General features: G+C 31.6%; 2 protein-coding genes across 4 annotated transcripts; both read right to left on the bottom strand.

Annotated features, from left to right (window-relative positions):
• Positions 1 to 6,139: 6,139 nt before the first annotated feature.
• Positions 6,140 to 7,601, bottom strand: LOC129950914 (uncharacterized). Its single transcript, XM_056062857.1, has 4 exons — positions 7,445 to 7,601; positions 7,243 to 7,380; positions 7,012 to 7,185; positions 6,140 to 6,953 (listed from the first exon to the last, which is right to left on the bottom strand). Exons 2-4 carry the CDS (start codon positions 7,243 to 7,245, stop codon positions 6,288 to 6,290), a joined length of 843 nt encoding a protein of 280 aa, XP_055918832.1. The 5' UTR covers positions 7,246 to 7,380; positions 7,445 to 7,601; the 3' UTR covers positions 6,140 to 6,287.
• A 1,465-nt stretch (positions 7,602 to 9,066) lies between these two features.
• LOC129950956 (sodium-coupled monocarboxylate transporter 2-like) lies at positions 9,067 to 23,679 on the bottom strand. Of its 3 annotated transcripts, none has more exons than XM_056062926.1 (11): positions 23,506 to 23,679; positions 16,223 to 16,336; positions 16,021 to 16,161; positions 15,550 to 15,709; positions 11,730 to 11,795; positions 11,603 to 11,654; positions 10,988 to 11,055; positions 10,769 to 10,923; positions 10,452 to 10,710; positions 9,684 to 10,381; positions 9,067 to 9,615 (listed from the first exon to the last, which is right to left on the bottom strand). In XM_056062926.1, exons 1-11 carry the CDS (start codon positions 23,508 to 23,510, stop codon positions 9,555 to 9,557), a joined length of 1,779 nt encoding a protein of 592 aa, XP_055918901.1. In that variant the 5' UTR covers positions 23,511 to 23,679; the 3' UTR covers positions 9,067 to 9,554. The 3 variants fall into 3 exon arrangements, with proteins under 3 accessions (XP_055918901.1, XP_055918899.1, XP_055918900.1); XM_056062924.1 differs by lacking the exon at positions 23,506 to 23,679 and adding an exon at positions 22,945 to 22,973; XM_056062925.1 differs by lacking the exon at positions 23,506 to 23,679 and adding an exon at positions 16,431 to 16,596.
• Between the last annotated feature and the right edge of the window lie 504 nt (positions 23,680 to 24,183).

Genomic DNA, 24,183 nt, shown 5'->3' with positions numbered 1-24,183 from the left:
ATAACTAATTTCTTATGGCCCAAATTGAACCATATGCACCTAGACGACATTTGGTTCCAACAAGAAACGCCATGACATCTGCATACATACAAAACACAACATCTACCCGCCCTAATTGAAAAATCCTATACTTAAATATTAATAAAACTAAGTAAAAGATGCATACATATACTTTTATTTAATAAAATATCATGAAATAAAGACAGGGTGCTCTGGAAACCATAGTAGGAAAGATCCACTAGGCTTACAGTTGTAACATCGATGTTATCTATAATTTTGTTGAAGATTGGATTTGGTAGTACCTACTTAAAACATATTAAAACTTGAGACTTTTTTCAAGGAAAATTTTATATTTGGGAATTCGAAAATTTCGACAAATACTGGCTTAAACAGTAATTTATCTGTATTTGAAATCGCAATTGTTCTTGCGATTTTGTAAAAGAAATTAAATTACTTACCCATGTTAAATAATAACTTTTCAAATTATTTATATGCTACCACATTCGTAATATAGCCGTAACCGAAAAAAAACGAACAAATTAAGTTAACACAATTTTTACATAAAACACTTTTTTTCGAGACAAATTCAAATTTTCAAATCAAACCGCCGCGCCGCGCCATTAAATTTTCAGCCAACACTACCGAACAGCGCAATCGACATTTATGCACAATGTACATACATACGTGACGAACGAAGATATAAAAATGACTTTAATTATTATTTATATACAAAAATTCAAACCAATTCTTATTTTCCTATATTAAAACAAAGTTTAAGATTTATTATTTAACTTTTCTTTACCGCACGTTGGAAATATTTATTATTTTAATTAATTTTTCTAATTGATAATGAAAGGACCGCGAGCACAAGAATTTTCCAAACTAATAAACTAAACTTGTTGAATCATGTTCATGGACTAGTGTTGGTATAAAATTGATAGTTTATCGATAGCAAGAAACTATCGAGTACATCGATAGTGCAAAAAAAACTGTAGACACGACTATCGATAGTTGCACTGATTTGTATATGTAGCTATGTTTTCGAATATTCTAAATGTTATATTTACAATTCTACGTACTTCTAAAAATCTTTTCAGACTAAAACAGGGAGTGAGATATCTATCAAATATAAAACGAAACAATAGAAGGAGAAAATTAAATTTTGTATGAAAGCTACCATTATTAATTATTTCTAAAGCCAAAAAAATATAAATGATGTTCTATTTTAGTAAGGAAAATAGCAAAATTTCGTATTGTTTTCGGTGTTAAAATCGTACATTTTATGTACATATGTCCAGATCTATACGAGTGGAAAAATGTCATAATATTTGTAGTTTTGTTTTTACGACTTAAAAGAAAATAATAACTATCTTCTACTTTACGTACATACTTTCATGTAACGAGTGTTTTTTAAGACGTGTGTTTCTCGCTCTAACAATTCTTTTTCGGAGTTGTTCTTTGTGACAGCTGTCACTTGATTTATAGTCAGTTTGGTTTGACATTTCATAATGAATAAATTTACTTTTGAACAACGTTGGCCAAATAGCAACGAGACGACTGACATCTTGGAATAGAATATTCGTAGCATTTTCAAAACATTTCTGCACACATTATCTTCATAATAAATCTAAATTCTTGGTCATAACAAAAAATTACGTGCGTTTTATTTCATCTTCATGGTTTGAAATTAAGTATTTAATAAAGGGTGGTCATAATATTTTAAGGGCCGATGTTTTATGTGAACGATACCTTAAGGTCAATTTTTTGTCTGCATTTCATTTGACATTTTTCAATTTCAGACTAATTCAATTTTAACCATGTAAAGATAGACTGTCGAGCAACGCGTTGAAGTTATTCCGACTTATTATGAAAATCAGTTCAAATCAAATCTGTAGAAAATGTGAAAACTGTGAAAAATATTACTGCTGTTCGCGATAGTGGGACCGAAGAGCTTCTTGAACATTTCAAGCGTTGATGAAAATTATGCATAAAGACTATCGTTTACACAAGAACTAAGGCCTTTTGACCTTTCCAAGCGTCGTGGATATAAAGTTTTCGAAGAAAATCAACTCCAGTGATGAGACACATTTCCCCTCACTAAATTCTTCTGAAGCACGATTGCCACATTTTGGCGAATGATTATCCAAGAGTAATTGTAGAAAACCCAATGCATTCACAAAGAGTGAGTGTTTATTGTTTGTTTCATCGGTCCTATTTTTTTTTTCAAAATGACAAATTCAATGCAATTGTGTATTATTTCACGTGGTAGCAATGGGCAGGTTCAGACAACATTAATGACATGATTTGCAGTCAACTACATTCTTTGAACGTACATTTCGACTAAGGTAACTATTTAGCTGGCCAAGTGCCATTAATTTCAAACTCGGAACTTTACTTCACTAACCTCTACCTCCAGTAGATAAGTGTCTACAACAAAAAATTTAAGGCAAGCTACACGAAGAAAGCATGCCCGATGAATGGAACCTCAGTATTGTTTGACCGATCCTGAAAAAAGGAGACCCTCTAAACTGCACCAACTATAGAGGAATCAGTCTACTTAACATCGCCTATAAAATCTTCTCTGCCGTAATATGTGAACGTCTAAAGCCCATCGTCAACAACCTGATAGGTCCTTATCAGTGTGGTTTTAGACCAGGAAAGTCCACAGTTGATCAAATATTCACATTACGGCGGATCCTGGAAAAAACCCAAGAACACCAAATCGACACCTACCATCTTTTCATCGATTTCAAGGCCGCATATGACAGCATATACATGGACGAGCTGTTTAGAGCCATGTCTAGTTTTGGCATCGGTGCCAAACCCCTCCGTTTGTGCAGAATGACCAAGGAGAATTCACGCTGCTCCATAAAGGTTGGAAACAACCTAAGAGAACCTTTCGATGTCAAAAAAGGTTTTAGACAAGGTAATGCGCTGTCATGAGATTTTTTTAACATCGTGCTTGAAAGAATAGTGCAGAGCTCACACGTCAACACTAGAGGCACTATCTTTCAAAAGTCTGTCCAATTACTGGCATATGCTGATGACATTGACATAATCGGAAGAACTCAGCGTGATGGGCTTTTTGGAGTATTGAGGCAGAGGCGGCAAAAATGGGTTTAACAGTTAATGAGGGCAAAACAAAGTACATGCTTTCGTCAAGAAAGGATATACAATACCGACGTCTTGGTCAAAACGTCAGCATCAACAGACGTAACTTTGAGGTAGTCAAGGACTTTGTCTACCTAAACTCCGCTGTAAACGCTGAAAACAACACCAGCGCTGAGATCAAACGCTGAATAATTCTTGCTAACCGCTGTTTCTTTGGACTAAGAAAGCAATTGTGTGGTAAAGTCCTCTCTCGAGGGACCAAAGTGTTGCTATATAAGACCCTTATCATTCCCGTCCTACTATACGGTGCAGAAGCATGGACTATGACAAAAACGGATTAAAGCACCTTGAGTCGGTTCGAGAGAAAAGTTCTTCTTGTGATCTACGGTCCAGTATGCATCGAAGGGGAGTGAAGGAGAAGATGGAACGACGAGCTGTACGGGCTGTAGAGCGACGTAGACTTAGCCAGAAGGGTAAAAGTCCAACGACTAAGGTGGATGGGTCACGTAGAGCGCATGGAAACCAATGCTCCGGCCCGGAAAGTCTTCGAATCCACATCTACAGGACAGCGCAGTAGAGGAAGACCGCGGATCGGGTGGCGCGCACAAGTGAAAGGTGACCTCACCCAACTTGGAGCGCGAAACTTGAGACATCTAGCCAGGGACCGAGCCAGATGGAGAAGTTTGTTGGGTGAGGCCCTAGTTCACACAGGACTGTAGCCCACCTTAAGTTAGTAAGTAAGGCAAGCTGCAAGTCTATCTCGACTTGTATTTTGTAATTAAAATAAATATTATTTATCCTTTTTCAATTTTACACGAAACATTAAATGGAATTGTGCAGAAAATAAATAAATCATAGAGTAATGAAGTCCAGCTTTAAGTTGAATGAAAAAAACATGATCAATTGTCATTTTGACATAAGTAGACTTAACTTGATCGTAAGGGAAATTTTTCTTGACTAACTTTCCAGTCAACTTTCCAATAAAGTTGCATTTATTGGAAGGACATACTTTGGCAACCAATACTAGAAACTTACTTTCAAGTCTCTTACGACGTCTGAACCTTTCCGATGTCAATTGACCACCAAGATAATGTGATTTGACACCGTGTGACTTCTATGGGGTCAATTGAAAGATATGGTGTACGTCGATAACCCAGTAAGATTTCCAGAGCTAATTGATGATAATCTCAAATATGCCTCAGTGTCATCGAAAATTTATACCATCGTGCCGGCCATTTCGTTGATATTTATAATATTTATCATAAAAAACAATAATTTCCTAAATAATTTGTGTTTTATTCAAAATCAACACCTGCCCTTATAATTTAACCAATAGTCTTATTCTCATAAAGTCTATTCCATAATTTTTCATTACATTTTCAATCAAGAGAATTTTTTGCAAAGTAGTTCGAAAAGCGCTTTAAACTTGATTGTAACCGAAAAATTAAAGAAAGTATAAATAGACGTTTCTTCAATACATTTCATATTTTATAACGAAAAGCAATACATTTTAGAAAAACAGAATTAAAGTTTTGTCAACCTATATTAAGACAGTTACATACGTTAATAAAACGTTTTTCTGAAATAAAATCACGTTATCACGTCGAATACACAATGGGTAGGTTCAGGTGACATAAGGGACTTGAAAATAAGGCAATTCTCTGGTATCTGATTGGCTAGCTGCCAAAAAATGACCTTCCAATTAAGGCATCTATAATGGAAAGTTGACTGGAATGTTAGTCAAGAAAAATTTCACTAACTATCGAGTCAAGTCAGCTTATGTCAAAATGACAGTAAACCATGTTTTTTCAATCAACTGAAAGTTGAACTTCATTTTTCTATGATTTTGCGGAAAAGGGTTTCTTGTCATATTCGAAAAGAAATAAGTAATATATTCTTACAATACAAAACATAAATGTTGATTGACATGTAGCTTGCCTGAGGAGTGTTTCGTAGACAATATTGTTCTTAATAGTTTTTGTACGATGAACTGAAGATAGAAGTTAGTGAAGTAAAGTTCTGAGTTTGAAATTTATGACACTTGAAAAAGTAACTAGCTGCTTTGTTCAAAATTTGAATTTAAAGAATGCAGTTGACTGCAAATTAAGTCAATTATATTGTCTGAACCTGCCCAATCTGAAGAAAGTGTCAAAAAATCACTCTCAATCCACACTCAATCCTCTTGTCCAATTTCTTGTTAATGGCCAGGTTCAGGGACTGAAAGTAAGGCAAGTTTCTAGAATCTGATTGGACAGCTGCCAAAAAAATACTTTCCAATTAAGGCAACTTTACTGGAAAAATGACTTGAAAGTTAGTCAAGAAAAAACTCCCTAAATATCAAGCCAAGTCAACTTACATATATATGTCAAAATGGCAGTTGATCATGGTTTTCCGTTCAACTGAAAGCTGAATATTATTACTCTACGATTTATTTATTTTCTTCACATGTTTTGCGTGGTAGGCTTCCTTGACACATTGGAAAAGAAATAAGTAATATGTATTCCCTTACAATACAAAATACAAATTGTGGTAGACTTGTAGCTTGCTTTCTAGAAGGAAATTTCATATTTTTGGAAACAGCTGACAAATAAAGGGAAAATTGGAAAATATCATGGAAATGGATTAGAAATATTTGACATTTAAGCTGGAAAAATGGAGGGAAAGCTTTCTTCCATGTTCGCTTTTGAAATTAACTCAGAGCGAAGACGGTCGAAATTGAATTTTCGCTTTCAATGCGATCCGCCGCGCTTTCTGGAATCGGCTCTCAGTTTCCTTTTTGTCAAAATATACGTTCAAGGAATGCAATTGACTGCAAATGAAGTCCCTTATATTGTCTGATCCTGCCAACAAAAAGCAAAAGAGTGCAAAGAGTAGAAAATCTTTAACTTAGCTTCGTCACTAATATTTGTGAAGCCAGAGATCCTAGAAGGTTTTCGTTTGAATTTTGAATAGAGCAATATAATACCTACCTTTCTTTTGATGTGTCACCCTTCAGGCTAAGATTTTAAAAATTTACTTTTGGATCAAAGATAATATATTTCTCATTCACATTTTCATATTTAACAAAATTTAATTTAATATAAATTAAAACCGTTCCTATTTGCAAATAAATAAACAAAAATACTTAAAAATTTGATTGAATAGTTTAACTTTAAGTGTGTACAATTATACTATCCTCAATTTGTTTTTTTATTAGTTTTTAATTGTTGAAGAATTTCTTCCAGCAAGTTGGTAACTCGAGCATTAAACTGCCTTTGATCGGCATTATGACATTTTTGTCTCTCATGAATTTGTCGTGTAACAGCTAATTGTCTTTTTTGTAAATAAATCAATTGCTTTAGTTGATCTCTGTTATTATTAACTTCAGAAGCTGACGCAAGGTTTTCGGTTTTACAACTTTCAAAAACATCACTACTAGAACTTGATATTTTCAATTTCTTTTGTGGAGGACTACCTAAATCGGATGGATTACTTTCCGAACATTGTGTAGCCTTATCATCAGAAAATACAACAACTGGGCAAAGTAAACTTTGGTCGTCATTTAATTCATCAACCTCAGGTTGTTGTTTCCGTGGACTTTTGCGATTACTTACACGCGCACTTGAACGTGTTGGTTTTTCATCAGCCAATCTTAAACTTGAAGTAGCGGAAGTATCAAAATCTGTTACTTCTTGTTTGATAGTTTTAGATGGATTTTGAATAGCATCCATTCCACAAATACGAATTACCCAAAGATCACTCTCTGAAAAGATGAATTCATCTGGAACTCTGGCACCGTTTATTTCATAAGTGTGCCTCAGTGAAACCTTTTTTCTTAATGTTTTTCGAATATCCGTCCACACCTAGAAAAACATTTTAAATTATTTGTTGTTCTACTAAAGGAGCATACGTTTCTTTTACTCTTCTCCACTTTTCAGTAGTTTTTGGAGGACCTAGTTCATTCAAATTGTCTTTGATTTCTTCCCATACAGCAGTTTTTTCGCCGTTGCCACGATTTGGATTCCCCGACAAGATGTGATAGTTTTCTTCAAGGAGCTCAAATAAGCGAACCTTTTGTTTGGACATCAATCGAGTCTAATATAAAAAAAGAAAAAAGTATAAATGCATCCACTTTATTTTGAAAGCTTTTACCATTTTGAACGTTATTACTCCTGATGTGGTTTTGGTTAAGATTTGTTCTATATATTATAGTTAAGAAGTTTGTTGACCAGGAATAAGAAATCGATTTTATTTAATTATCCTCCAGGCTTGCTAGGTGTCTTTCAATTCCTGTTTTAAATAGAAAATCAATGAAAAACACATTTAAACAATTTAATGAACATTAAACATTCACCCTAATACAATTTGTTTATATTCCCTAACAAAATATTTGTAAATTAATAATGTGGAAAAATATGTAACGATAAATTGGAGTGTTTTCCACTAATTTTTTTGATTTTAAAGAGGTGGACATTTGGTGGTGGTTGTGGATGAGTAGATGTGGAATAGGAATTGCTTTGATTTGAAGTTTGTGTTGTGTTTCGTATGAAAGAGATAAACATATTATAGTTGACAGATGATTCTCCTAGGAAGTCAAATAAGTGATACCAAGATATTTGTATCACAGAATTTTGTATGAGGGTGCGTTCATACTTATGTACTTCTTTAGTGAAATCTCAAGAAAATAAAATTTTGAATAAAAAATACAAATTCAAAAGTGAAGCAATGGTTTATCGCTAAGAGATTATATATAGATAACTGATTTTTTGGCTTAACTTTCCATTATTTCCATTCATTCATTTCAACGAACGATTTTTTTTTATTTGATAGATATGTGCAAATAATTAATAACTAGAGCACTTTTAGAGCAAGGAAACATTTATTTCGATTTTAAATTAATTTTCAAAGTTTTTCACGCAAAAATGGTTGATTTTGACATTTCCTCCCTGATTTTTGTTCAGTGTTGCCACACTTGCTTTTTTGTTGTTGTCAATTTCTTTGATTTAAGTGATCAAAAGCAAAAAGTGCCTTACATATACCCAAACTCGCACCTACCCCAAATCCTATTGTGATTCCAATCAGGGGTGTTGCAGGGAGCAGCGTGCACCACCTTACATACCTAGCTGTTAGTACACCATGCTATCAATTAAAAAAAAGCTTTTTTTAGGCTCAATAAATGAAATACAAAAAAGTAGGGTTAAGTCCGAAAAAGAAAATATTGTTTTGTATGATTTAAAGGTGTTTGCTCGCCTTAATATTTAAAACATGTTCTATTGAGACCCCTACCTAACTGTAAAAAAATCAGAAGGTAATGGAAAGTCGCCCCTTGGTTTTAATCATTGAAACCATTAATTGGAAATTTTTGACAGGTTGGTTATAGTTTTTATTGATAATTTTCGTCATTGGATAAATATTTACTGGTTGGAATTAAGCATTTTCTGTTTGAATCAGGAATTTGACGTTAGAGATAATCATTGAAAGCAAAAGTGACAGGTGGCAGTACAGTGAAACGATTGTGTTTAGAAATGTGAAATCAACAATCATTAATTAAAAATGATTCCATTATTGATAAAATTAAAAAATGAACTCACCAAATATATCCATATTAAATAATGTATTTTTTCAGTGAAAAAATTAAAAACTAATTGCTTCATTTTGACACTGAACGTTTGAAAATTTGACTCCCTTAATCTCTTTTAAGACAAGAATTTGTTCCATAAACCTTGACGGTTACGTGTTTTTGAAAACCATATTTATTTTATGGTATTGTAAGGAAAAAACGAACAAACGTTTTCGGTTGTGTGAACGACTTATTTCATGTTACTTCAAAAACGAATCGTTTCACTGTTTATATAGAGAATTGGGATCCTGGGTTCGTATTTCACTGTTATTAACCTTTCTTTCTAAAAACAAAAAAGTTTAAGATATCATGATTTGAAAATTGTTGTTATGTAGTGAGTTAGTACAAACAACACATTCGAGTTTGTTTTGTATTTATTTCTGCCAAATACCACAAAAATATCACAGTTTATATTTTGTCATTAAATCTATTTTAATAGAGTTTTGTTAATCAAAATTTCAAAACACAATTATAGGCAAAGGACCATTTTTACAAATATTTTTTTTCTTTTACCTAAAATTAATCGAACATATGATACGACATTCATAAATTACCCTTCTAATTTTTAACTCTATACAAGTCCAGAACTATAATAAGTGTTTTCTTTTTTTAACTGAAAAACAAAAAAATATTTACACTATATAAATCTATTTACCTACTAAAACAAATTAGTATACTAAATACGCTATTTCAATGGAGGAGATCCTTATATAATATTTTCTTTACATATTTATATTATTTATACTATAAAAACTATTTTCAAGCTAAAATCGGTAGTTTAGGTTAATTCTATAGTGTTGGTCCTCTCAGCGAGTATTGAAACCTTTTAACGAATTTATAGAATTTATGTCAGACTTGTGTTAACTTCGACAGTTTGATTTATGAAGCACTCTTTTGGCAGAAATCTGAAATTGAAAGAAAGTTACTTTTTTTAAATAATTGTTCAAAAAGGTTAAGTTAATAGAAAACAAACCTGTGAATTACTGGAGAAAGAAGATCAGCATCAAGTTTACTGACTTTTGTTGGTCCGGTTAGAAATGAAACGATAGTTCCCACAAATAAAACCGTTAACATTCCAATCGGTCCAACCCATAGGAACGATATTCGAAACAATGGAAATAGTTCAGATTGATCAGGTACATCGGTGGAAGGTGCTGTGATATTCAGAAATGCGGGACATTCGTCTACCCAAACTTGAAGTTTCTGAGGAACAAGAAGCCCTTCAGCAGTGAAAACTTGAGATCCTAATGAAACGGTTCCGGATATCAGGGCACCAGCCAAAGCTCCAAAAGTAGCACCTTTTGTATTACTCCATGGTATAAGCATCCCCAAGGTGAATATACCCGAAGTTGTGCCAGCAGCTATACTTGACAAAGAAGTGGCAACAGCAAGAATACCTCCAAGTTTTTCCAAAACTACAACTAATAAAGTCGCAATTACTCCGAACACAACCACACTGGTCTTCACAAGAAAATGGGAAGCTTTTTCAGAAAGGTGAATTTTAAAACAGCCCTTGACGATGTCTTCTAATAAAACTGCAGATGTACAGTTCAAAACTACTGACAATGAACTTAGACAAGCTCCAAAAATCCCAGCAACGAATAGGCCAGGAATACCTGTGATATGTCCTGCAATCTGCATTACGTACACTGGAAATAGTTGATCATCAGTCTGAAAATTTTCAAAAAAACAAAAATCAATCTTATGTTGTTATGATGACAATCGAAAATAAAAACTCTACCTGAATTAAGCCAGCAGTAAGGGGATCACATTTACTATAGTAAGCAAAAATCAACAATCCAGCGAAACAGCAAATTGACACAAATAAGCATATTCCGATAGCAAACAACACTATTGATACCTGAGCGCTTTTTTTAGTTGGCAAAGACATGTAACGCTGAACCATTGTTTGATTGACCGAGTTAAATGAAACCCAATAGAAATAACCTCCGACGACCACACTCCAAACTGAGTGTCTTTCATACAATGATGGATTAAAGCTAAAAATAAAATAAATGTATAAATGTCAGTTCCATCATGTATGTAAATTTGTTATACTTGGAAAAACGTATTCTTCCTCCCTCAAGAGATCGCTTGATTACTTCAGATGGTCCTCCAATATAAGTTGTTCCAATTATAACAACAACAGTGACAGAAATGAACATAACCAATATCTGCCAAGCATCAGTACTGACGACAGCTTTTATGCCACCCTTAAATTATTCAAATGATTGTTCTAAAGATCAAATTATTTTTGAAAGTATGACCAATACTTACCAGCAGTGTGTAAAATACGCAAACCACACAAACAATGCCGCTTATTAAGTGAATATTGAGTCCAGTGACTGAAATATTAGATTTAATAAATATTTGTTGGATTTAAAGTGCGGTAGTAATTTTAAAAGTACTTTAATATTTTAGAACTAAAGTCTTTATAAGTACAAGTAGGTACTTGGTATTGGTACTAAAACTACTTGAAAAACACAAGTATTTATCAAGTAGCCAGTTTTAAAACTTGAATCCTTGATCCCGTTAGACAAATACAAAAGCTATAAACCAAGAGTTTTGATTATAGCTTTCTCTATCATATTTATAGAGACATGTAGAGGGAGCTACAGTCAAACCGACTGTCAAAAAATTGACAAATAACTATCTTTTTGATCGAGTTATTCCTGGTCGCAGCTTTTAAGTTCTTACTACAGTATTAAATAATATTATTCTTTTAAATTTTCAACGGTATCACACTTTTGAAATACAAAAACAAGTCTAGATACTAAAACTGATACTTGTTTTGGAAATTGTACAATTATAAACATTTTTAATTGAAAACTAATTGGATAAAAATGTAATTGCACCATAAAACGAAAATACTTATTTGTAATATGATCTTACCTTGATTAAATGCAATAGCTGGAACGTAGAGTATAATTGGGAGAAACAATATCTATTGACATAATTGTAAAGAAATTTCAATAGATTTTAATAATCAAAACTAAAGGTAATAATAGAAATTTATTACCTCATCGATGATAAACAAAAATGAAGCAAAACTTCTTATTCCAGAACTAAAGCGCAATTCCAAGTACTGAAAAGAAATATGAACGTAATTACGATTAATTTAATTGTATTTTATTTAACTTAAATGCTAGCTGGTTATTTTAATTAACGTCACGCATAAGGCTTTGTTTGTATTATAAAAATTTAAGTATCAAGTCTAGATCGTTTGACTAAAATAAATGTTTTATTCCGTTTCTGGGCGACATTAGAAGTATAAGAGTTTGCAAAAGTTAAAAGTGAGTCATTAAAAAGATAACTTAATTGCTGAAAACCAGTGAAGATGGACATTTCCCAAGTTCAATATTTAAACAAAAATTCCTTTTAAAAACAATAAAGTTATAAGGTTTGTTCTCATTTTAATTTATCGTCTTTCATAAGGTACTGGAAGTTTTTTCGCAAGCAAACTGTCAAGAATTGCTCTCATGTACCTTTCTGTGTCTATTTGATAGTTGATTTTTGAGATTTTACTATAGTTAAACTTAAGTTTTGGGAAATGATTTTCTTAGAGTGTTTTCAAAGCCTAGGCTTTAGTTGTTTTATTCATAAGAGCGAAAAAACAGTGAGAATTGAAGATAACAATTAAACTAATCACCTCCAAAAAAATATATTTTTGCAATAATATTTCTGGCACTTAGGGGTAGGGGGCCAGTTATAGCTGTCAGTAAAATCTATCCGGAACATTTTTTTGAATCGATATTTGACAATGTTTTCATTTTCCTGAATAGCTGATACTTTTATGTTCAAAAGTGAAACCAATCGTTCCATTGATTTACACGATTCTAATGACAGATTTCTGTCACTACACATTTGTCGGTAGATTACAAATAGGAATATTTGTTCAATGAAAGAATTGTTTAATAATCGCCAAAAACGAGCTGTCAAAATATTTTCAACGATTGTTGTCAATGATGAAAACCTAATAAAGCTATTATTGCTTTTCATCATTTCTGTCATTGAAAAAAAATCCTGATTAAAATCCACCGACAATTTTTTTACTGTCATTGGATTTGTGTAAAGTTGGAACACAAACCAGTGGGACGATTCGTTTTACTTTTGAACATAAAAATATCAGCGGGAAAATAGAACAAAAAAAACATTTTTAAGGAAAATTAACTGCGCAATTCAACTTCTTAATTTGATTTGTATTTCTATTCCAAGGGAAATATAGTCAAATGTCAATTCAAAAAATGTTCTGGATTAATTTAAATGGTATAACTGGACCCTTAATCGGCTTTCTACGCAATTTCAATATCTCTTCGTCACATTTGTATGCCTGAACTTTAAAAATTTATATTATTTAAAATAATTAAAGTATTTAATTATTTCTCTTAAAATGTGCAAATTAGACTTGAAAACAATAATTTAAATCAAAATCAAACATTCAGGCGCCAGTTATACCTATCATTGGTTTTCTTCATTGAAAACAAACATTGGAATTTTTTGACAGGTCGTTTATAGCTATCATTAATTGATTCTTGATTCAAATCCACCAAAAATGTTGTGCCCGATTACACGAGATGTTTTTTCGGTTGTTTCCTCTTTCGTCTTTTTGACAGATCGGGTGAGTGGTGTAGAAACGTAGGGGGAAAGAAGTCGTGAAAAGAGTCCTGAAAATGTATGGACTTTTTTTGGTTGAACTTTGACTTTTATATCCAATTATAATTTGTAGGTACTCTCTGATTATATTACTGCCCGGACAACGAAACAAAATTAAATTCTTCCCCACAGTTTTTTCAGAAACGTCAAAAAGAGGAATAACGAAAGGAACAAAAAAGGAAAGGTGTAATCACGAGGGTAGGTACCTGTCAAAAAGATGAAAACGAACAAAAAAACATCCCGTGTAATCAGGGTCTTTTACTGACAGAAATCAGTCATTGGAATTGTGTGAAATTGAAACAGAAATTAGTAAGGGGACTGTTATATATATATGTGAAATTTGAAACAGGAGGAATTGGAAATGTTTTACTGATGAACATTTATAGCAATCTGTAAATTTACGTCATTCAATGTTGTTTTCTTTCGATCATAACATCGAGTTTCGCGTTTTAGACAATTTTGTACTGATGCTTTCATCAGTAAAATTTTTAATGATGTGATCCGAACAGTAAAATATTGGAACACTTTGACTTTTGCAAAGCAATACAAAAATTAAAATAGATTTATAAATTAAATAAAACTTTAAATGCATTGTTTCTTTTTGAAAAAAATACTTCAATATAGGATTCATCTTATTGCATCAATCTTTTGCTAGAAATAAAACTCAAAAACTTCAAAAACTAAAAACTAAAATTTTACTGAGGAATTTTACTGATAGCTATAGCCGGCCCCTAAAAGTATCATCGGTAAGGAAAATGAATGTCCGTTCGGAAAATAGAAAAATAAATACGCAAATATTGTGTGTAATCTCCGATCGATATATAATAAATATTTTTTCATTGATTTCAACGATAGCTAAAACTGGCTCCTTATATATGTACATTAATTTAAAAATGTACAATAATTTTTACACTTTGAAAACATAAACGAAAACATTAAATACTGTATTGTGAACCTAACATAGGGGCTAATTATAGCTATCATTGAAATCAATCCGGAAAAATTTTTGAATCGATATTTGACTGTGTTTCCCTTTGATTAGAAATGAGAATTATATATTGGTCGATCGGAAATCACACAAAAAATTTTGTTTGAGAAAAAAAGTGTAATCGTGCTTTTATTTTTCTCTAAAAATGCGTTTTTCTATTTTCCGGACGGAAATTCTTTTTTCTGAAAAGCTGATACTTTTATGTTCAAAAGTGAAACGAATCGTTCCACTGATTTAGTTACAATTTCACTCAATTCCAATGACAGATTTATGTCAGATAAAAATTGTCGTGATTTAAATCAGGAAATTTGTTTCAATGACAGAAATTTTTAATGATTGCTACTAACGACCTGTCAAAAAATTAAAATGTTTGTTTCCAATGATGAAAACCAATGATAGCTATAACTGGAGTCTTAATGTAGAAATGTGAGAAACCGTTCAATTACAAAACAATTTCTTTGTATTGTATTTACTGTTATAAATATGCCTTACATTTTACAATATATTAATTTTTTAAACAGCAATTCAGTAATAAGTGCGATAGATTTCTAACTATACAGCACATGATTTATATCACTTGATTAAACTATCTCCATCATCTTAATCATTGCCTTTAACTTAAATATAAGTCATAACCCATTACAATGAAAACCAATATTGACATTTCATTTGAGATAAATCGCAATATTTCAACAGATAAGATCTTCATATAAGACTTTCAAAGTTGAAGCTAATGATTTGCGTAAGCAAATATTTTATATATGTACCTGATCGTAATCCGCAAAAGTTCTCAGTTGAAAATTGATGTTTACACGCGATTTGATTTCTTTTTCTTGTTTTTTATTTGGAGAAGAGAAATCAATTGACTTATTAATTTGTTTCTTACAAATTAATTAAACTCACGCAAACAATAAAAAATATATTTTTCTATTCATTTGCCTTTTATTATAATTGGTGACAGTGACGATATGACGACACAGCAATTTGAAATGTCTAATTCAAAGATTCAAAGTCCAAAAATGAGTCTAGAGAGATACACAATATTAGCAGTGAGTAGAGTAGGAACTGATCGTTCCTTTGAATACCTAAGAACTTTTGTTTTTCAATGATAAATATGTAAAAACAATTTAATGGAATAAAACGATTGTCAGTGTCTGTAAGATAATAATAATAGATAATAATTTATATACATACGTACTTCATACGATGAACATATTCTTAAAGTAGTAAACACTGGAAGATATACCGTAGATACGGTTAAAGCCATTAACATAACAGGTATCACTGTTAGCCAGTATTGAGTACCAAAGTTGTAAATTTCCGCAGGAGTTCCCAGAACTGTTACACCTGACACATAACTGGAGTAAATAATCTAAGGTAAGAAATGTGTATCTTTCATTTTAACTTTTTGAATCCTAGCCCGAGCTTCAAAAACCACCAACCTAAACCTTAAGACATCTTGAACTACTAACTCTAAAAAAATATTCTCGTTAAATAACATAAATCAGTAAAAAATCTCTTTAGCTATTAAAAGACTTAAGGTTTAGACAAGCATAAATTAATCAAAACTTATTTTTGAGCAGTAAAAGAGAGAGAGAGAGAGAGAGAGAGGAGTTTTGTAATTGAAATCGTTTTTGAAACTCTTGCCAATGATTTTTGGTTTTCTCACCTTCCAATTAAACTCATTGCTACCGGGAATGTTGCGAGACTTCGTGAACCAAGCAGGTACTCACTGAGTTTTTTTGATCCAAAGCTTAAACCACTACCACGTCTGCATTTGGGATCAATATGTTCAATGATAGTATTTTTTCTAAAATATTGAAAAAAGCTATGTTAATAAAAGTTTGAATATAATATTTTTTTACACCAACTTGTAGTATCCATAATAAATTCCTGTTCCAGCAGACACAATTAACATTCCACAGAATATTATATAGTCGACTATGTGGAAATGGAATTCCTGAAAGTCTTCATATTCCTCCAACCTTAAAAGACAAATACATACATATTATAAATTATTATAATTTTACATAGAAATTGTTTATGGAAATATTTTGTAATTAAAGGTTTTATTCACACCACTTGCTCATTTTTAGAAATTATTAGTTCTGGCACATATTCAGTTGAAGTTTTTGAAATTCCATTAGATCCATATTTCCAAAAATACTACATTTTTCCGAAAAATTCTTATTGACAGTGAAGAAGATTACTCATTTATTTTGTCAGAGTCAATTTTTGATTAGTTTGGTGTTGAGATGAAGTAGATTTGTTTCTTCTAAGGAAAAATTATTTATTTATTTAACATAGAATTTTTCTTTCTGTTCATCTTTAATTTTTGAATGATGAAATCGTTTTCAATGCACAGCTGATTGTTTATTTCACATTTAGGCACATAATTGTTCCATTATTCCAATATTTATCCAAAGACAAACATTTTCAATGGAAACTAAAGCCAACCTAACAGCGAAAATTCCAATGATGAACATCGATGGAAACCATGACTGGCACTATAGTTCTGAATAAATCACCTTTATCACGAAGTCTTTATCAGTTGAGTAATGAAGTTTGAATCGCAAAACGAACAAGTTCATCAGTTAATGAACTTAAGAAATATTAAACTTAATTTGAATGTTAAATTATAAGTAAGCAATCACTTCAACGGTGATGCAATATATTTGAATTGAATGATTTAACCGAACTATATTTTCAGGGGTGGTACCTGTGGCATGATGGTTAGTGCGTTGGGCTGTCATGCTAGAGGGCTTTGGTTCAATCCCTGCTTATGCCATCTAAAATCTTTTCATGGGTACTGCGAGGAATTGACAAATTCTCCAAGATTAACACTTGTCATGAAAAAGTGCTTTCTCAAATTAGCCGTTTGAATTCGGCATATAAACTGTAGGTCCGGAATGGTTGAGAGCTCTAAGCCACTAGGCCCTAGTTCTCAACGGACTGTTGGGCCACCCAATTTTTTTTTTATATTTTCAAACCATTAATCACTAAAACAAATTGGAACTGATTGGATTTTATTTAAAAAACATACAAATACGATTTTAAAAGTATTGATTTTTAGGTGTTCTGTCAAATTTTAGTTGATGTACCAAACTTTTAGTTTAAAACTGTTAATGTACCAACTACTAAACTTACAACTGCTCCCAGTATTAGAAGTGTTTATTAAATATTCTTAACACAATTTTTACAATTGAAAATATTAAAAAACACATCAGTCAAACTGAACTGATAGATTAAAATGTGTGCAAGAAGGAATAAGGAGCTAGTTAGGGGCCAATTATAGCTGTCATTGGTTTTCACCTAACAAACAAATCATTGGAATTTGTTTAACAATTTGGTTTTAGCTTTCATTGAAAATGTAAATGTTTGGACTTAAATATCCTGATTCGTATCCAGCATTTCCTGATTGATGTCAAGTATTTAGTTAGAGTTGATCATTGTTAGCAGAAAGAAAACGGACGATTTTGTTCTGCATTTTCATCATTGAAAAAGAATAGAAAAGTTCTGGGTTAGGCGCCAGTTTAGCTACCATTGGTTTCCATCATTAGAAACAAACATTGAAATTTTCTTGACAGATCGTTTATACTCGTAGCTATCATTAAAAATGTCTATCATTGAAAGATATGTCCTGATTTAAATCCACCGAACAACTGTTACTGACAGAAATCTGTCATTGGAATTTTGTGAAATTGGAACACAAATCAGTGGAACGATTCGTTTCACTTTTGAACATAAAAGTATCAGCTGTTCAGGAAAATTTACGTCAGGAAAATAGTAAAAATACATTTTTAGAGAAAAGCAAATTCGCAATTACACTTTTTTTCCTCAACAAAAATTCTTAGTGTGATTTCAGATCGATCAGTATATAATTTTCATTTCTAATCGAATGGAAACATCGTCAAATATAGATCTAAAAAATGTTCCCGAATCGATTTCATTGAAAGCTATACCTGGCCCCTTAGTTAAAGAATAACATAAGGGAATTTATTTGCAGCCAACTTGATTCTTTGATTGTAAATTTTATGATTTTCAAATTCAGAACCTAACTTCACAGATATAGTTGATAGTACAAAAACAACCAAAAACAATATTGTCTACAAAACAATCCTCAGGCAAGGTACACGTCCATCACGATTTGTATTTTGTATAGTGAAGAAATATTACTTATTTCTTTTCAAAATTGAAAAGGAACTCTTTTACAGAAAGGATTAAATGGAGCTGTGCAGAAAATAAATAAATCATAAAGTAATAAAGTTCAGTTTTTAGTTAAATGAAAAAAAAACATGATCAATTGTCATTTTGACATAAGTCGACTTGACTTGATAGTTAGGGAGATTTTTGTTGACTTACTTTTGCAGTAAAGTTGCCTTACTTGGAACGAAATTTGTTGGCAGCTGACCCATAAGATGCTAAAAACTTGCCTAACTTTCAAGTCCCTTATGTCATCTGAACTCGCCCATCGTTCTTACTTTCAAGTCAAGTCTATTTATATCAAAATGTCACTTTATCAAGCTTTTTCATTTAACTTACTTTGTTTTGAATGAAAATTATTATTTTAAATAAAAGAATTCCTTGTCATATTGAGAAAAAATAAAGATATAAGAACTTTTCTCTAAAATACCATTTAAACTTTTAATGGACTCATAACTCATAAAGCAAGGTGTTCTTGCAACGATTTTTGACAGTTGTGATAACAGCTGATTATTGTTATTTTTAATTTGATGTGAAATTTAAAAGTTTATTTTGGTTTTAATATGCCGATTAAAACTGAAAAAAAAAAACAAATTATTGATTCGCTTATAGAAGAAGCTGCTGCTACAATTATTGATGAATTTAAGTCAATTATTCTTATACATAATTTCGGCAAATGACCACTTTTTATTTGGTTTTTCTCTTTTTAGATCAGCCATGTTGATTATTTAAATATCAGCTGATTTATTACTGTCAAAACACTGTTACTCATGCTTGTGCATTTGTATACTTTAGGGTTTCAGCGAAGTAGATTTGCAATACTAAAGTATGTTCATATTCATATATTTTGTTAGTGTAGAGCATCTGTATGCACATGCACTGATGCAAGACCATTTACACCCGATCGTGAATTCCCCTATTAATTTTTTTTTATTCGTCAAAAAGCAAATGTCTTTCTTTTTGCGTTCCAAAGGGCAAAATAAATTGAATATTTTTTAATTTGAGATCGAATCTACAGGTCAGAAATTTTCGGCAGATTTACTTCTCTTTGCACCATTACTAATACAATTTTTTTTTAAATGTTTAACTGACAATTTGACAGCTCTACCGCACTCACTAGCATGTACATAAAGTCGCACTAATACAAAGACAAAAAAAAAACAATTTCAATCGTTTTCCATTCCCCAAAAAAAAAAAAAAAAACAATTTTTATCGGAAATTTGGAAAACCCTTTTCTAATGCATTTGACTATAAATGAAATCCCTTATGTTGTCTGTAACTGTCCTTTAAGTTAACAATAGAAAAGCCTTTATTGTATTGAAAATAAGTCAAAAATGTAGTCTAGTATGCATGTAGACCAAAAAAGTTGCTTTACACATTTTTTGAGACATTGGTCGATTTTGACCATTATGCAATTAAACTGATTAAAAAACTAGTAATTTAGTGCCTTCGTGAATTGACAAAAATAAAAGGAAAAATGTCATAACTTATTTTGAGAATTATATTTTCTAATAAGAGGTATTGTAGGTATATATGTATGTAGGTGTCTATGTACCCACTTTTTATAATTTCTCAGTTCATTTAAACTTATAATTATAACATAAAAGATAAGCCGATTATTCTGCCACTTATCTAACATTCTTTTTTTAAAAGCTTTCTTTCATGATTTCAATATCTCCATTACGAGCAAAAATATAAACCCCTATCAATCATACTTAAATTGTATCTATCCTACTTTTATTTATATGTACTTCAATAAAATTAAAAAAAAAACATTTGTTTCATAAAATGTGTCTGTTCATGAGAAAGGTGGTTATTCACTTCATTTCAAAGCAATTAAGTTCAAATCTTCTCGTTTTTAATGTTTTTCCCCAAGTGAGTTCACAATATACAAAAATAATGAGAGTGACTACTGTGAGTGTACCTTCTATGAAAAATGACTTGGCGGGAAAATTTAAACTGAATCTATTCTTGTGAACAGTAGTTGTAAATTTTAATGAAACCCCACGTGGGTAAATATTAATTAAATATTTGCATCATAATGTGATTCCACTTATGTGTATCAAATGAGTTATAGGAGCTAGCTTAAACCAACTAGGCTCTGAATTTTTCGCAATAAGAAAATGTTGATTGTTTTTTAATGAAGGTGGGTAAGAACCAGAAATTTTCAGTAAAATAACTTAATTACGAATAAATTGATAAGCAAACGTATTGGCATAACATTTGAACAAAAAAAAGTGAAAGCAGATCGAACAAGAATTATTTTTATATTTTTATTGGTTATGTTAAGATTTTATTGAGGGGCTTTAAATTTTTGTTTAACAATCAACAGCAGCTCATGAAAACCTTATCATAATAAACTTCATGCCTTTGACCGATAAAGTATATAGATATCAATAAAAATCAATTCATTTAAAAGGGGTAAACCTATCTACCTATCTGAACATAAGTGGGTACTAACTACAAGTACCTGTACGCATGTATATTTATTTTTGCACCTACATACATTTATATAAGTTCTAGAGTCGAAATATTCGACTTTGACCATTATTGTGTCAGCTAAAGTAGTCTAAAATAAACAGCACAAGCCCAAAGTGCACTCTTCACCGACGACGACGCTGGTATTAACAGGGTTAACTCTTAATTGGTGACAAAAGATGTAATGCCAAAGGGCGCTGTCACTGTCTTCATTGGGCAGGTTCAAGCGACAAAATGGACTTGAAAGTTAGGCAAGTTTTTAGCATCTTATTGGCCAGGCTCCAAAAAATTAGTTTCCAATTAAGGCAACTTTAATGGAAAGTTGTCTGGAAAGTTAGTCAAAAAAATCTCCCTTACAATTCAGTGAAGTCTACTTTTATCAAAATGACAGTTTATCATGTTTTTTCATTTCATGAACTTTATTACTCTATAATTCATTTTATGCACAGCTTCATTTAATGCTTTTTGTAAAAAAGTCCCTCGTCAATTTGGAAAAGAAATAACTAATATTTCCTTACAATCCAAAACACAAATCGTAAAGGACTTGTAGCTGGAGGTGTGTTTTGTAGACAATTATTTCGTTGGTACTTTTTGTACTATGAACTTAAAGTAGAAATTTGCGAAGTAAAGTTCATGACACTTGAAAATGTCAAAATTTACGTTAAAAAAATGAAGTCTATTATGTTGCCTGAACCTGCCCATTATAATTTTCCAACTTAAAGTCTTTGTTAAAGTGTCACATAGGGAGCATTCCCGAAGCTAGTGACTACAGTATAACAAATTCCAACAGTTTGTAACAATGACATTTTAACAATTTTTCTGCCATATCCACAATAGTTAACAAAGGTTGCGTTCAATCTCGTGTTGGATAGGTTGATTTTTAGATACCTTATTGAACGTGATGGATGTACCTATGAAAATTGAGATAGCTGCCTTAAAAAAAAAAAAACAACTTTCAGCTGTACATAAAACGCCGATAAAGATTTAGATTTCGAGGTCCGAGAGCCAAAATTATTGTTAAATAAAATTTGATTTCGATAATTTTAATAATTCACCGGGCTTATACCAAAATAATAACAATTTTAAATTAATTTTTGGCGTCCTTCAAATTTAACCATTATGTTGCATTAACTATTCTGTCAGATACCCACATATACCAGAAATTGGGCAGGTTCAGAATACACAAAGGACATGAAAGTAAGACAAGTTTCTAGTATCTGATTTGCCAGATGGCAAACAATTTTTCTTCCAATTAAGGCAACTTTATTGGAAAATAGACTGGAAAGTTATTTAAAAAAAATCTCCTTGATGGCTAATTATGATTGTTCAACTAATTAAAAGCTGTACTTTAGTACTCTATGATTTATTTATTTTTTGCACAAATCCATTTTATGATTTATGTAAAAGGGTTTCTTGTAAAATTAGTAAAGGAATAAGTCGAGATGAACTTGTAGCTTCCCTAAGAAGTTTTTTTTTAAGACAATTATGTTTTTATTAGTTTTTCCACATTCAACTGAAAGTAGAGGTTTCAGTGAAGTAAGTTCAAAGAAAGCAGTTGACTGCAAATAAAGTCCATTATGTTGTCTAAGCCCATTCTTGGATATCTTTGAATTCCTTTTTTTGTTAACCCAGCTGTTTGGATGAGCTGTTCTTTAACGCATATCACACTAACAAAAAGGTATCCGATTAACCTAAGTTTCTGAAAATGAGCACTACACCATTTCTCTCCACAAAAAAAAAACACGCTTCTAGTATATGACTTAGCAGACTTGCGCTTCCGGTATCAACAAAATGCGGCCCTGTGTGTTAGCCGGTTACAATAAAACTTAATCAATAAATCACTAAATCAGACATCTAGAAAGCCACCTCTCTACTTAACACTCAAGACTGTTATTTGCCTTTTTTTACATACCAAAAAGAATGCATAACTTATTCGATTAACATTGTAACAACACAAAGCAAGAAAAATACATAAGGTAAACATAATGACTTGGATTGGATGAATTATAAGTTGGCACACAATATCATTGATAATACGGTTCCCATCCCGTACGTAATACGTATATAGTTTAATTAATCATTTATATTTGCAACAATCATTCGAGTTAATAGGAACAACATTGTCAGTCGTATTGTTGTCACTTTATACATATGCACAGAGTTCCCGAGAACTTTTCTTTCCACATCCAGGCATGCATTTCTTCTTGCTAAAATTTTAATAACTCCAATTTTGCTTTTATTGTTTCAGGAATTAGAATTATAATTGCTATATAATCAAACCATATGATACCCCGCAGAGGCGCGGCGGCGGTGAAAGAATTACTGACAACGCGCTATTTATACATTTAAACAAAAACAAGAATTGAGTAAAAAAAACAATAAGAAAGAAATAAACAGTGAAAGTTATGTAAAAGTAAATTGAATCATTTTTTGTTTAAACTTTTTGTTTTTTTGTATATGTACTAGTATGTACCTCATGGTAAATATTATTATTTCTTAATAAATAACGATTGGAAGACGAGAACTATTCTGTTTCGCGGATGAATATATTGTTCCTGTCAGATAACACCAATTTTGCCGACAATTATTTCCCGTATAGCGCAAATAGTAGAGAACATAAAGGCAAAAACCGCCACCGAATACTGAGAGCTTTAATGCAAGAGCACGAGTATTTTAAAGAAAGTACAAATCAAAAAAGTCTGAAGCTGAACCTGAAATAAATGCCCACATGCTCAGTAGTTGTCTGTATACCTACCTACAATCTACACCAAGTAAACGTCAGAGGTATTAGGAGCTTTTTTGGTATACATAAATACCACGGCCCATTCCCTGACTTGAAGCTGAGAGGAAAATTATTGAAAAAGCTTCTACATAAATTAAATTTAGAATGCATCACTGGATGGTATTAATTTTTAAATTTGAATTATTATTTATTTTCGAAAATTCAAGTTGTAGCGAATTTGAATTATAAATTATTTAAAACGGTTACAAGTTAGGCAGTTGGTAGTTCCAAGGTTTTAAGTTCAGGGTGTCATGCCCTTTTTTTTTGGTAAAATAAGGCGTTTTGATTATATTTATTTTGTATATTTTAGGCAGATGATTTTAATTTTATTTATAACCCAACCAATTGCCGGCGCAAATAATCACAATA

This window comes from Eupeodes corollae, chromosome 3, assembly GCF_945859685.1.
Source record: "Eupeodes corollae chromosome 3, idEupCoro1.1, whole genome shotgun sequence".
In the NCBI taxonomy this organism is placed as follows: Eukaryota; Metazoa; Arthropoda; class Insecta; order Diptera; family Syrphidae; genus Eupeodes; species Eupeodes corollae.
This window is presented reverse-complemented; position numbering and strand designations above follow the sequence as displayed.

Excerpts from the sequence above, each read along its gene's own strand:
- LOC129950914 (XM_056062857.1), bottom strand. Across the intron at positions 6,954-7,011 it reads CTACTGAAAAGTGGAGAAGA|GTGTGGACGGATATTCGAAA; the intron begins GTAAAAGAAACG and ends ATGTTTTTCTAG.
- LOC129950956 (XM_056062924.1), bottom strand. Across the intron at positions 15,710-16,020 it reads GCAATGAGTTTAATTGGAAG|TTATGTGTCAGGTGTAACAG; the intron begins GTGAGAAAACCA and ends TATTTACTCCAG. Across the intron at positions 11,796-15,549 it reads GAATATGTTCATCGTATGAA|TACTTGGAATTGCGCTTTAG; the intron begins GTACGTATGTAT and ends ATTTCTTTTCAG.